Source organism: Oncorhynchus masou, chromosome 15 (genome assembly GCF_036934945.1).
Source record: "Oncorhynchus masou masou isolate Uvic2021 chromosome 15, UVic_Omas_1.1, whole genome shotgun sequence".
Taxonomy (NCBI): domain Eukaryota; kingdom Metazoa; phylum Chordata; class Actinopteri; order Salmoniformes; family Salmonidae; genus Oncorhynchus; species Oncorhynchus masou.
This window is the reverse complement of record NC_088226.1, coordinates 46,149,636-46,163,944: the sequence shown is the minus strand read 5'-3', so window position 1 is coordinate 46,163,944 and position 14,309 is coordinate 46,149,636. Positions and strand designations below refer to the sequence as shown.

General features: G+C 49.2%; 1 protein-coding gene across 1 annotated transcript in view; it reads right to left on the bottom strand.

Annotated features, from left to right (window-relative positions):
• Positions 1-14,309, bottom strand: part of LOC135556322 (protein furry homolog-like) — a 71,155-nt gene that overhangs the window by 6,885 nt on the left and 49,961 nt on the right. Inside the window, 20 exon segments of the mRNA XM_064989423.1 lie at positions 493-561; positions 1,326-1,424; positions 1,703-1,852; positions 1,943-2,150; positions 3,461-3,538; positions 3,715-3,910; positions 3,913-4,042; positions 6,142-6,318; positions 7,357-7,569; positions 8,321-8,497; positions 8,628-8,702; positions 8,796-8,957; positions 9,264-9,464; positions 10,845-10,985; positions 11,224-11,492; positions 11,677-12,293; positions 12,747-12,841; positions 13,142-13,329; positions 13,493-13,614; positions 13,945-14,146. Of these exon segments, the coding sequence (XP_064845495.1) occupies positions 493-561; positions 1,326-1,424; positions 1,703-1,852; positions 1,943-2,150; positions 3,461-3,538; positions 3,715-3,910; positions 3,913-4,042; positions 6,142-6,318; positions 7,357-7,569; positions 8,321-8,497; positions 8,628-8,702; positions 8,796-8,957; positions 9,264-9,464; positions 10,845-10,985; positions 11,224-11,492; positions 11,677-12,293; positions 12,747-12,841; positions 13,142-13,329; positions 13,493-13,614; positions 13,945-14,146 (3,569 nt within the window).

The following is a 14,309-nucleotide window of genomic DNA, read 5'->3' as shown; positions in this document are numbered from 1 at the left end:
GAGTACAACAGAGCTTTCGTCTGTAATAGCTCATTTTTCACAGCCAAGCATGTCCTCTGACCTGAAAGGGGGGAGCGGGAGGGGGGCAGCAAGCAAAGAGGCAATAAATCTATAACCTCCAGCAGCGGTGTCAGAGTACTAAACATTATCAGGGGACAGAAGGAGACCGCACGGTAGAGGTTCTCAACTGTCCTCAGATCAGCTACATCTACCATGATGAGCTGAAGTAATACTGGCTTCAGGACCAGTGGACAGTTCAGTAGTGATTATATCACTGAGCTTGTGGGATGTTAAAATATGGTGTTGAGGACGAGGGGAGATTAATTAGCTTTGACGCGTAAAGATTTTCTTTGAAACATTTTTTGTTCTCAAACAGGCGTGTTATCATGCGTATCGACTGTTTGACTGTGTTAGAAAAGGCACGCAGAATGTCGTCTCATTTCCTGAAAGACGAAAAGTTGCTGTGTTCAGATGTGTGTGGGTTAGTCATACCTGGGCTTGAGTGTTGGGTTGTTGGTTGCCATCTTTGTCACGAAATGTCTTCCTGCAGTTCTCCAGCCACTGTGTGAATGGGATGAGGGAGGGAGGGAGAGAATACGTCATGAAATTGTCTTTTTTCTTTCGACGAGTGTGTGTCTGTGCAGGGGTCAGGTGGGGGGTAGATTTAATAAGAGTGCTGTACTTAGCGAATTAAAGAGGGTTGGTTCCAGTGCAGGGGGTGGAGACCAATCCTCCAGGAACTGCACCAGTCTCATTCAATTAGCGCCCCTGCATCCTGGAGCCCTCTCTCTCAATCTCATCTGTCCTCTTCTCCCCCCCCCATCTCTCCTTCCTCCCTCCCCCGTCCAACCCTCTAACTGATTTAGGAGCGCCAGAGAATATTTTTAGCCCGTCAGCAGAGGATGTCGCTAGCAATGAGGACGCTAACGGACGCCAAATCCACTCATATCCTCCTGTGATTCAATGGCTGACCCGACGACAAGCGACAGCCGACATTTATCTCCTTATGACTCAGCTCATTGTCTCGGTTCTGTTCCCTCAGCCTCTTCCTCCCTGGGCTGGGCTGGAGGTGAAATGAGGCGTAATCGGACAGCTCATTGAGCCTTCAGGTTTTCCTCACTATAAATGAGAAGCCATTGAAGTGCCACTCAGTGTTCTGGTGCAGGGCCGGTCTGTAGACAGATATGTGCTATGATAATTAGCCATAGAATAAGGATGTGTGATTGCGTGGTCTGAGGGTTTAGGAAACTAGAGGCCAGAGTACTGTAGATAGGGACGAGTGTGTAACGGTTAGATGTACATGGTGATGAACGGGGAAAGCTCACCTCCTCAGCCGCCTCTCTCTTGCCGTTGTAGGTGTCCAGGTGCTCCTGCAACTCCAGCACACTAAACTTCAGAGTCTCCAGCAGTCCACATGACACCAACTACGACACAGACCAGACGCGTTAACCAACTGCAGGACACAACCAACTACACAATACAACATCACATGAGTGTGTCATCTCCCTGCAGTATAGGCCAAGTGCATTTGCACTGCGTAACAAGTACGTCTGATTATACAACTGCTGCTGTCGCTAAAAATATCTTACCGACAAGCATGCTACAGTTAGCTTCGTCATGGTTCCCAACCAGAGAAATGATGCAACATAACTTCACATTATTAAGGAAGTGGTCATCTCTGGGTTAGCAGGCGCAGACTCACCGTCTCAGCGTCCAGCAGCACCGTGGGGCACTGGGAGTGAGAGGTCATGACCTCTAGGGAGCTGAGGAACTGGTTCCCCATTCGCTGCAGCCGCTCTCCTAGGAAACGCACTGACGAGTGGGTGATGTCGCCAAACTTCCTCTGCGTGCTCTGCAGACACCAAGACAATAACACATTCAACAGAGCGAACACACACAAATATACACAAAACATACAACTAAACATATTCCACGCTTTCACCTTAAATAGCCGGGAGAACACGTGGAAGGTGTACACAGCAGAGGACCCATCCGTGTCCGACAACATCTGGTTGACATGGCAACGCCAGGCGTCCTCTTCGTCGTCATAGGCAACGGGCTGGAAAGCTGCCAGGATGGCGGAGAGGAAGGGTGAGGGGGGCGGAGAGGCCTGGACCTCTGAGAAACCATCTTGATCGCCCTCATCCTGACTGAGAACAGACAAACACACAGGGTCTGTCTTAGTACCACTGACACACACACACACACACACACACACACACACACACACACACACACACACACACACACACACACACACACACACACACACACACACACACACACACACACACACACACACACACACAGGATTCACCCAATTCTGAATGCACAAAACACATACACCCTCGATCTGACTGCAACCAAAACAACCTCACTCTTCCGTCTCTCGCCTCCTCCCCTCTCTCTCTGCAGATGTTTCTGCTGCAGTGTTTCTTTTGCCGAGCTCTACTACAGAGCAAAGATAACACATGGCTCTCCTATCACCTTAACACAACCACACACACACGGATACTCACAGGCCTGTGGGACCGAACAGCCTGACGAAGCAGACTGAGTAGAAGTATCTGATGCCTGCGCTGCCGAGCGCTGTGGAGGACACAGACTTCGTCCTCATCCTCACCTTAACTCCCTCTCTCTCTGCAGCACAGTAACACTGAGTCTCTCTGCTAGCTGCACTAGCCTGCCTAGCACACGGCACCGTACCACACAGGAATGCAGAGCTCTATCTGAGCTCAGCATCTGACACACACACACACACACACACACAGGCCCCAATCTCACAGCAGGCAGCGCAACACCTCCTGCCGAGTTAAGCTTTCTTGTTGGCGCACAAACACACAGCAGAGCCCTCTGTTTTCCGGGGGAAGATCATTAGCAGCACTGCCATTCCCTCTAGCGATCAATCAAACTGCCTGGGTTTTGGAAATGGGGGAAATTAATTCAAGTACTTGTGTACTGAATGAGCAAGCAAGAAGTGTATACGTGGTTTCTACATCTCTGGTAGTTGAGTTGGTATGTGGCTGTACTGTGATCAGTGTCCTCTAGACGGAGTTGGTCCACCTTGATGAGCGTGTGTATATTAAAAGGAAAGAGAGGAGCCAGCGCTGGCCCACCTTCAGAGAGATGCCCGCCTCTCCAGCCCAGCCCCAGCTCCACTACCAGCCCTGCCCGCGTGGGAGAAGAGCCAGAGATGAGCTCACCAATTACAGCAGCTCATAAGACCAGGGAAATCGCAGAGACGCCAGGCAGCCCCGACACGACACTCAGCCGCCCACTCGATCAATTACTTGGGCAAACACAGAACGCACATACAATACTTGCTGTCATGATACGAAGACCCACCACACACACACAAAACAGGTTGGGAGCAACACATGGTCAGCTGCAGAGCAGTGCCCCTGGAGCAGGTTAAGGGGTTAAGTGCCTTGCTCAAGGGCACGTCAGCAGTACGTGGCACCTGAGATATTGATGCCAGCAATACTCTGGTTGTTGACTCACTCCCCCCAGATTCTGCTTCGCCGCATGCAAGTCTGAACTGAAAACAGGTATGCAAATGTAAAACAGGATGACAATCTAGAGACGGGATCAATGATACCTGCCAACAATATACACCTGACGACAAACAGATATCTGACTAGAGGCCACAACCACCGCACATATGGCCACTCGTACAGGTCCTCTGATACTGGTCAGTAAAGTCAGTAGACTTACCTGGACATGTCGGAGAAGTCAGCCTCCTCCTCCTCACAGCGGTCGTCAAGCTCCTTCAGTGCCAGCGTCACGTCCTCCTCACACACAGAGCCACAGGGGCTGTCTAGGATGGGGGGCAGAGGCATGGCTGTGAGGGAGTCCCTCTCTTCACAGAGGGACCCCGGCGGGGTGTCTATGGGCGGTGGGAGAGGGGGGCCGGGTCCAGGTCGTAGTGGGAGTCGGTGAGGTCACACAACTCAGGGGGCAGAGGGGGGGCGCTGCTGCCAAACCCCGTGTCCGTGCTCACGCTGCTGCTCAGCTCATCTGCCGCCGTCATGCTCACCCCTTCCTAAACAGCCAGCAGGGGGAGCTCAGGAGGTCAGATATACATACACACACTCCATCATTATACAAAGATACATTCTCTCTCGAGACCTTACAGAACCAGTTGGTTGGCATGACAGCCCTTCTAAAAGTCTCCCTAAGAGTTATTTCAGTGGTTGCCAACTGTTCTTTTTGCTTATTGTACCATCAACTGAATTTTGCTCTGCCTGGAGTACCCCTGAAGTACCCCCTCACTTCCCCAGTGAGTTTATGGTCTGGTGGGTCTTCTCAAGAATCCCCCTGTGTCTTGGCCATGTACCCCCAGGGCTCCCAGTAACCCTGGGTAGGAACCACTGATCTACTTAACCTTTATCTATGCCTGACAAAAACATTACTGGCTTAATCTCATTTTATTACATTCAAGAAAATAATAGAGGTCACGGTCAGCATAATTCAAGAGATTGATGTTCACTTTAAAAAGCTCATACTGTAACTTGGTGTCTCTCTAGAGAAAGGGAACACACTAAAGAAATAGGGCCAATATCAATCTAGTGTTGCACTCATGTCAGGGGTGTCACTTAAAAAAAAAAAAAAATTTAAATGGGGAGGACGGGCTCATGGTAATGGCTGGAACGGAATAATTGGAATGGTCTCCCACAAAACACCTGGTTTCCCTGTGTCTGATACAATTCCCTCCATTCATTATTATGAGCCGTCCTCCCCTGCCCTATGCATTCTAACCCATACGGATGGATCATAAACTACCCATTTATGGCTCACACTAAATGACTAGCTACAGAAGACCATAAAACGTGACATTTGAAAACAATGCCACATTGTTACCCGACTGACAATGACAAACTGCTGTGCGGTGGCAGTTACCTGCATTAAACAGCAGTGTGCGTCATTAGACAGGAAACACTACAAGTCAACTGTGTTCATGGAAGACACTTCCACAGAACGGGGGTCTAGAACATGTCATTGAAATGGACGTGTTCTGTCTGTGCCTCGCTTCCCTCCATTTAAGGGTCTAAGGAACAGAGAGGAGAAGGTGGCAGGCTGCCAGAGTGTTCCCTTAGGCACGATGGCTTCATTACAGAAAGCTTTTAGGAGTGGGTGGACGTCCGGGCCGTCGTGGAGGGGATGAGCAAGAGAATCGATGGTTTTATCTGGGGCTCATTACACTAAGAGCTGAGCCTATCATGAGGAGATGTCCTTGAGCTGATGGGTACAGGCAGGGACAGTAGGGGCTCACAAGGAATCTTTGTTCACATTATTGGGGGGGTTCTCTCTGACTGAAAGCCCCCGTTGAAAATCCCACCTCTCAGATTCACTCGCACAATCCGCAGATGTACATCCTGTGTCAGTGTGTATGAGATGGTCAATTCAAAATGGGGTCGTCGGGGACAAACAAGAGCGGCATACTATCAACACAAAACCTAAACATTATGTGGAAGAGGTGTAGTAGTGGCAGAGATAAAATGGACTAATGGAAGCTGTTAGTGACTATGGGTTCCCTAACTGTGTTCCCTGGTGAACTGTCCTCACTGGTTATATCTAACGCATGTCTGTGTCGTGTCACAATGCTCTCTAGTGTAGCCGGCTGAACTAGCTCATACTCACATATGGGTCTGCCCCGCTGGTGTCCAATGCGCAGCACGTATTTAACGAGGGGTTTCGTTTTGAATGTTCAGGTTCCAAATTGAGAGGTGAACTGTTTCGGCTAGCCTGAGGTGAGCATTGACAATGATCTCGTCCCCCCCAATTACACAAGCAAGAACCACAAACCAGCTAAATCAGAGAAAGCAAGAGCCAGCCCACCACAACACCCACAAGCCCCGAGCAGCGCAACAAGCAGAGAGAAAGAGATGAGACGGAGGGAACAAAGAGAGCACCCCTTACGGCCCTGTCCAGAGAACAGGCAGGACAAGAGCCAGCCCACTGCACCCCAGGTACAGCACTGTCCCTAGAGGCAGGCGGAGAGAGGAGGTGGCCACCAACCCTCTGCGTGAAAAAAACATGACTGACAGAGAGCCCAGCAGAGGTAGAAAGTGGTTAAAAGAAGAAGATAAGGCGCTAGAAAGAACCGGAGCACCCCAATCTATTTCTCCCGATTGGTCGCACCTCAGGCAGCTGACTGCTGTTTGAGTCAGAGCGGGGCATCTCCAGTGCAGTGCTGTCCTGGCGGGGCAGCAGGGCCGTGGTCTCCTCTGTCAAGGCACTGCTGGACGACTCCTGCGATTGCTGCAGAGAGTCCACGTGGTTGGACGTGGCATCGTCCATAGCCGAGTCACTGTTCATCTGGAGTGAGAGACGGACGCAAAGAACGGTTAAACTTTTCCATTTGGAATTAGATAGTAAATAAATCAAACCTCCAAACTCGATATATTATCTGGTCCTCTGCTCCGAGTCTCCAGGATATCTGCTCGTATACTGTTACGTTTCTATTGTTCAACATGCAAGTTTCTTTTTTTTGTTGCATACAAGAGTAAGGCGTTTACCAATAAAGAAAAATCTGCTCCGTTCCATCCTTACAAAACATTGTTATTCGAAAAACGATATATTCTTACATTACTCCGTCTGCAAAGGACATGCTGCATGCTCATGGTAGCATTGTTTAAAAGTTACTACAGAGCCGTGTTTGGGCCCAAGGGCCACTAGAGGATCAGTCTCACAGTGCACTATCAAGCGAGAAGGACTAAGAAGACAGCACAGACTGAAGAGCAGCTCCAGGAATAACAGCATATTGTCAATAACACCCTGGGAAGATATATATATTTTTTATAGCAAAGCAAAGAGACGTTAGAGAAAGGCAGCCAGAGGTTTGGGGGTTAAAATGATATTGGGTTCATGCTCACAAAGGAACATGCTGTTCATTTTCTGCCAGGTGTAACTTGACTACATACGTGTTTGACATGGCATGCTATGGACTCTATTTTGACTTTATTGTAACTAATCTCCTAGTTAGTTAATTGATTCCCATATGTTATGTCTGTGACCTTTAACATATCAGAAAGCTGGACCGATTCTTGGAAGGACAGTGTTTGGGTCTCTACTTTACTTACCTAAAAACAAACTTCTGGGGGAAGGGGGGGGGGGGGTACTGGTTGGTGGGTAAAATTAGGATAGAGCATCTAGGATTGGGGTGAAGGAGGGTAGAGAGGGAAATAGTGACTGTTACCAGCGGAAGCAAGCATCTAGCCCCAGGGCAAACCGGGTAAGGTAGCAGCTCTGCAATAGCTCTGCTCAGCGGACACACACACACCATGCCAACGGGCTGTGTGAGGAGCATGGGGACGGGAGGGGGACGGGGGCACCCTGGTGGTGGGTGAGACTTACGAGGCCAGAGCGGGTGAGAATCTGGCTAGCGCTCAGTACCTCCTCCTCAGATGACTCGTCCGTGTCCTCCTGGTTGGTGAGGTTGAGGCTGGGCGTGCTCCCGGTGTACTGGCACTCCTGCAGGGATGGTGTGTCCCCGTCTCCCTCCCCCTTGTCCATGCTGTCCAGGGAGCGCCGGCGCACGCCCCAGTTAAAGTTGTCCATGCTCTCCCCCTACAGGAAACAGCAGTCAGATACCAGTAGAACTAACTGAAGTGTGAGATATTCGAAGATGTGGATGGATGACAATAGCACAAGTACACAAGAAACCAGAAGTACGTCACTAACATGCCACATCTAAAAGAGCTGTGTTTGCAGTAATGGGAAGGGGAGGAAACAACGCCTTTTCTCCAAGGCTTTTTACCCTAATCACTTCGGACATAGAGCTGCAAAACTTTAAAGACAAACTAAATAAAAGCACAAGAGGAGGAAAAACAGGACAAAGTGCAGACGACATCAATCATGAAACACAATGTATTTGTGGCATGCTTCATTGGCTGTCTGTTTCTAGACTGACAAAACAGGTGCTTCGACAGGGTGACAATCACATGGACTGACAGAGGGCCACCAGGGCACTGAGGAGAGCAGCTCTTACTGGCCCAAAACTTACCTGCAACTCCTTGTGGCGGGAAAGGAGGAAATGTAACAAAGTGAGTTAGGAAGAGTAGGCAGTAGGGACAGTTAGAGGACAACATGGAAGAAAAGTCATACCGAGACACACACACACAGATATACACACACACACACACACACACACACACACACACACACACACACACACACTGAATGAAACCATTTATTGTCACCCATCAACGACATGATCTAAAATGATGCAACAGCAGAGAGACTATTGCAAATGATTATATACAAGACAGGTGTGTGTGTACAGATGACTTATCCTAGTGTACAGTAAATCACCCCTCACCTCAGCATCTTCCAGCTCCACGTCCAGGAAATCAAAGTCCTTGAAGACTCCAAACTGCTGCTCACTTCCTGCATCCTCTCCCTGCAGATCCTCCTCCCTCACCACCTCCTCCACCGTGGGGATCAGACTGGTCTGCTGGTCACCTGAGTCCAGGTCCTCGTTGGATGAGAACACCACCTAAACACAGACAGAGAGTACAGTTATGGTAAACATGTTCAAATTAAAGCACATGGAGGGATAGGATATGTTTTGTTGAAGTTGATCACTAGTCCTGCTCGCTCACAGTTTGACATGCCAGGTGTCTTACAGAAGGATTCTTGGGAACGCCAGACTCAGGACCACACAGAGAGAGAACGTTCATGAGCTTCTCTCTGGTTCTCCTCTGAAATAAGACAACATAAACCAAAAATGCATGAGACATTCCAACATTAAACACATCAAACCACGTCGTAACATATCCCGTGGCTGAAAGTACCTGAGAGAGTTGGGGCCTCTTCCAGCTGACAGGCACCAGGCCGTTGGAGTTGGATCCAGAGGAAGTGGAGGACGTGCTCCGGGTCACAGCGATGACTTGCGGTTTCCCATTCCGCCCTGCAGCTGTGCGCTGGTCCCCGTACTTATGCCCTATGATGGGCGTCTGGGGGTCAAAGGTTAAACCAGTTAATCTCGATTAGACAAGTCTGATTATTTTCTGATAAATGGTAGGGGATGAAGGTAAAAGACGAGTGAGAGAAACATGGAAAGAGTGAAAAAAAACAATCAATCAGAGAAGGACGAAAAGATAACAAGGACCGAGCTCAGGACAGATGTCTGAGAAAGGTACTTCTTTGTATTGACATTTTAGCAGCATATACAATTTCATACAAAAACATGTTACAACATAACACACAAAGCACAACAGTTTAAAAACATCAATTTACACATTGAGCAGGCAAGACCTCACCTCTGAGATGTCAAAGTGGAAGTCCAGCGTCTTGCCGGGCAGCTCCTTAGAGGAGTTGTTGAAGATGCGAGTGAAGGCGATCTCTGGGGATCCAGAGGACTCGGTGCTGTAGGAGCGCTGCACCTCGTCTGGCACCACCAGGCTGGCCGACCGAGACACCACCAGCTTCAGGATGTTCTGGGCCTCCTTCCAGTACGGGCTCTGGGGAACGCACAGGAACAGAGGTGATGTTGGTTAGATTGTCAATAGGAGAGAATTTTAAAATGGTTTTAGGAGGACACCTCAGTTATAGGGAAAGTTAAGAAATATATTGTCTTTCAGTGCTCCTATGATACTGTATGACATTTTCTAATTCAAGTTCTCATGTCACGTACACAAGTACAGTGAAATGCCTTTCATGAAAGCTTGAAACCCAACAATGCAGTAATCAATATAGTACTAAAAATACTAAAAATAACAAGTTCGAACAAAAACATGTACAATAAAAATAAGAACACGCAAAAGCAAGAGGCTGTATAGTGGGTCAGTTCCAATACCATATTTACCATGTGTAGGGATACTGGCGTGAAAGAGGTGGATATGTATAGGGGTAAGGTGACCAGGCATCAGGATGTATGATAAACAGAGTAGCAGCAGCGTAAATGATGATTGCATGTGAGTAAGTGTGTGTGTGCGTGTGTAGAGTCAGTATAAATGTGTGGGCATGTTATGCGTGAGTGCATAGAGTCCTGTGAGTTTGCATAGAAACAGTGTCAAAATCACATAGAAGTGTCAACTAGTCCACATAGCCATTCTGTTAGATATATAGCAGTCTTATGGCTTGGGGATAGAAGCTGTTCAGGAGCCTGTTGGTGTCTGACTTGATGCACTGGTACTGCTTGCCGTGCGGAAGCAGAGAGAACAATCTATGGCTTTGGAGGCTGGAGTCTAACGATGACCACGCAGCCGTGGGTGAACAGGGAGTACAGGAGGGAAATAAGCACACACCCCAGTGGGGCCCTGTGTTGAGGGTCAGCATATTCGATCCTTCTCGGACCAGGCTGACAACCCTTACAAGCAACCTTGAAAGAACTCGGTCTGAATTAACAGTCTTTATTCAAACATACTAACAAAAGAATCCACTTGTACAAAAGCACACACTGCTGTGGAGGTCGGTGAGTGGAGAATTGTCCTGAGGCTGGGTGGGGGGAGGGTAGGAGTGTTAGTCAGGCCAGCTGCAGCTCGGACTGAAGAGCAGTTCAAGCCCAGGGGTCAGGGCTGGTAAAAGGCTCTTCTATAAAGAGCCTTGGCTGGCTGACTATGTCCAAATGGCCTGAGATCCATGACCTGCTTTAAATCTTCAAGTGTGTCACTCTGTAGAGAGGGAGTCATTCTGGCTTTCTCTCACATATTCACTCTTATACACCAAAGGCTGTATCTGCTGAAATGAAAGAGCCACGTGACACATACAGTACATTGCATCAGGCAGCTCTATTCCTGTATCAGCCAATTCCCGTTCATTCTTCTCAAACCTCTCCGAGATGAGGCCTAAACAGTGTCAGAGTGTTGAGCTGAAACCTAAAGGACGAAACCAGGTCTCACCTGGACATATTTTCCAATGATCTTCATGATCTCCAGGTTGAACTGTTTGACGGGTGCAGCCGACAGGTCAATGTGACTCAGCAGGCTGTAGATGATCTGCAGCAGGGATTGCTGCATGCTGGGTAGGCCTTTCTCCAGCAACTGGGGATGAGAGGGGAAGAGTAAGGAACAGGCTAAAAGCAGCTATCATGGGTTAGATGTTGGACATCTGATTACCAGCTGATCAACAATCCACTGCTGATTTGCCATAATAAAAAAAACACAAGCTCCTGTAAACGGAGGTTAACCAGTGGGTGTAATGTAGATGGATTACGTAATAAGTTGCCAGCTTTGATTCTCCTCATTACTTCTATGAAAGCCTGGTGTTGCGGGTGCTTACCTCGGCCAGGTATGTGACCAGATTGAACGTGATCTCAGCGAAGGCGTCGTGCAGGTAACGACACACCACATTGATCCAGTTGGCGCAGTCTCTGGAGTAGCTGTGTGCGCTGTACAGGCTCATCATGTGGGCCAGGTTAGACAGGGTGGCTGACTTCTCCTCGGCACACACCTTGGCTATCTTATCCGCCGTCTCCTTGCAGAACGGAGTGGGGCTGTCAAAGTGCTGGATGAGGTGAGGCAGCAGGCACAGGATGTTCAGAGGAAAACCTACAAGGAGACGGCAACAGACGACATCAGGATCAAGTGAATCTAGATCGCCCGAGCTAACACAGGAAGAGAAACAGGTCTAAACCAACCGGAAGGCTCTAGGGAGATTAGTGCCATTTACCAAGCATGAAGCCAGGAACTTGTGCTGAATTAAAATCTATAAGATCAATACCTGCTCGCTTACCTGCCACCTGGGAGGGGTCGACCAGTGTGTGGCGGGAGACGCTGATGAGCTTGTTGAGCAGGTGAATGGTGAGCTCCTGGGTGGAAGCTGAGGTGAAGCCCTTGAGGAAGAGCTGCAGCAGACCAGGGAAGCTGTACCATTTCAGCTTGGCCTGCACCCTCTCTAGTCTCTCCCTGCTGTCTGCGTTCTCCAGGGGCAGCTGACACAGTAGCTTGTTGAGCAGCCGCAGGGCCAGCAGGTACTCAAACTCATAGTCCGACTCCAGAAGGGAGGCCGCTATCCAGAACACCGTGGCCATCAGGTTGGATGGGTCCACAGGAGGGATGGCCTCCTCCCCAGGACCCGCTCTGCCACCCTCCCGCAACGACGACAAGCTCTGCGTTCGCGCTAGGTTGCCGTGGCTACCGGCCAGCCGGTCGGCGATGTCTAGGGTGTTACTGCGGCGGCGGTCTCCCTTTCGTTCACCCATGAGGTTGGCGCGGAGGGAGTTGCTGCGGGTGTGGCTGTGGGGGTAGTGGCCTTGGTGGAAAAGACCACCGCTACTCAGATTCAGCTGGCCCGTGCTCTTCCTTTTAGCTGCAAACTTGGCCCCCAGCAGGTGCTCATGGGCAGAGGCCCTGCAGGATAAATGACAATGAGTATTTCGCTAACACAGGGTTTTAGAGTGTCGATAATGCGTGTGTTTAGAGAGCGCGAGTTGACAAAATTGTGTTCGTATCAGCGACGGGAAATTCCACAGTAACAATGTGAGACACAATGTCCACTGAACATTTTACAAAAACACGTTTACTTGAAGAACAGTGCAGATGCAAAAGTTTGGTAACAGAATGACGGAACAAACAGCACAAACAGTCGTCATTCTGTTACCAAATTTTGCATCTGCACTGTAAACGTGTTTTTGTAAAATTCTCAGTGGAAATTGTTAAGTAGTCCTTGTGCATAGAGTTGTATGGTTTGCTTAACTTTGCAATCATTGGTTTTGCTAGACATACATTTTCATGTGAAAAATCAGAGAATCTCATTGTCACTGTTACCGTGGAATTGCCCAGATCTAACTGGTCAGTGCTTACTGTGCCAAGGCAGTGAGGAGGTCATAGTTCTTGACGGTGTCAGCGAGCGTGTCGATCCCTGACTCCAGAGTCAGCAGCAGCTCGATAACAAAACCCTGAGGAGACAGAGGAGCAGAGGTCAACCACCGAGACAAACCGACCCCTGATACTGCAGTACCCAGTGGCTGCTGCTTCCTAACACAGCTGCTGATCCACACTGATCACAGGTCAGAACCCTCTGGCTGAACCCTCTGGAGTATAGTACCTGTTTAAGCGGCTATGCTCTCTCTCTCTCTCTCTCTCTCTCTCTCTCTCTCATCTGCGATCAGAAGTTAGTGAGAAAACTAATAGAGCAGACAGCCCAAAGGTCATACTAGAAGATGGTTGTCTTGATACCGGTGGGTGGTCAAGCTCACCTGTGCCTCCTCTCCCGGGTCGCCCACTGTCTCTACGAGGCGTGAGAGGACATCAGAAAGCGTGGCGGCTGTGAGGGGTTGTTTGAGAGCCCTGAAGATCTGGAAGGAGCGTCCTGCGTAGTGACGAGACGAGCAGGACAGAGCAGTTTGCAGCGCTACCTCACTCAGCAACTGCTCCAGTTGGAAACCTGATTAACACAAACCGCCAGAGATATTTAATATAAAAACACAAGGATGCTAGACATAAGAACAGAGGGATAATTAATGGCAATATTTTAGCGCTAAGAAATACTACAGACAGGACAGTCAGTGCAGCAGAGAGGGATAAGGAAGTGACAAACACACAAGGACCTGACTGGGACTGTTTGAAGACTGTCACTACATGTCGGAGGAACACGCTCAGCTGGTCAGCACTCTTTATGTTGGGGTTCTTGGGTGACACATCCTCATGGTTCCACAGGGGCCCCCGCTTCCTGCAGGACAGACAGACAAGACCGAATCAGCAAAGAAAACGAGGGGAAGTCTGAACGATCGTCACACAACTCATCGAACCCTGATATTCTCACCCCAAGACAAAAATGGTTTGTAGTTGCACACGCAAACACATGCAAATAAACGATACCCCATCCTTTCAGACATGGCTGCAAGTGCGAGATCAGATGCATGGGTTGGATGAAGAAATGAGTCATGATGGTACAGGAAATCACACAAGACAAACTGATATATAGAGCTATGACACACACGTACAGTGCAAAATAAAAGATTTTCAGGTAAATGTAGTGTAGTTGAGTGTCGGGCACTACCTGGAGGTGACAAACTCGATGAGGGCTTTGACCTTCTCGTACTGCTCTGCGGTGACATCCACCTCGTTGATCAGGGTGGGGGTGAGGTGGGGCAGGGGGACGACTCCTGCACCCAGGCTGATGCTGGACGACGTGGAGCTGGAGCTCAGGCCTGAGTCTGTCATGGGAGACGGCTGGTAGTCTGGCACAAAGTCACACACTCCTGCATGAGTAACACACAGACACGAGCATGGCTGACAAATCGCTAGAAACTTGAGATGTCACACACTGATCTGTGAAGACTGGAGAGCAAATATGGACATGGATCTCTGCTGCCCCCTACTGATCTTATAGAACCAGGCAAAGGGATATTTGTGTGCTTGAGC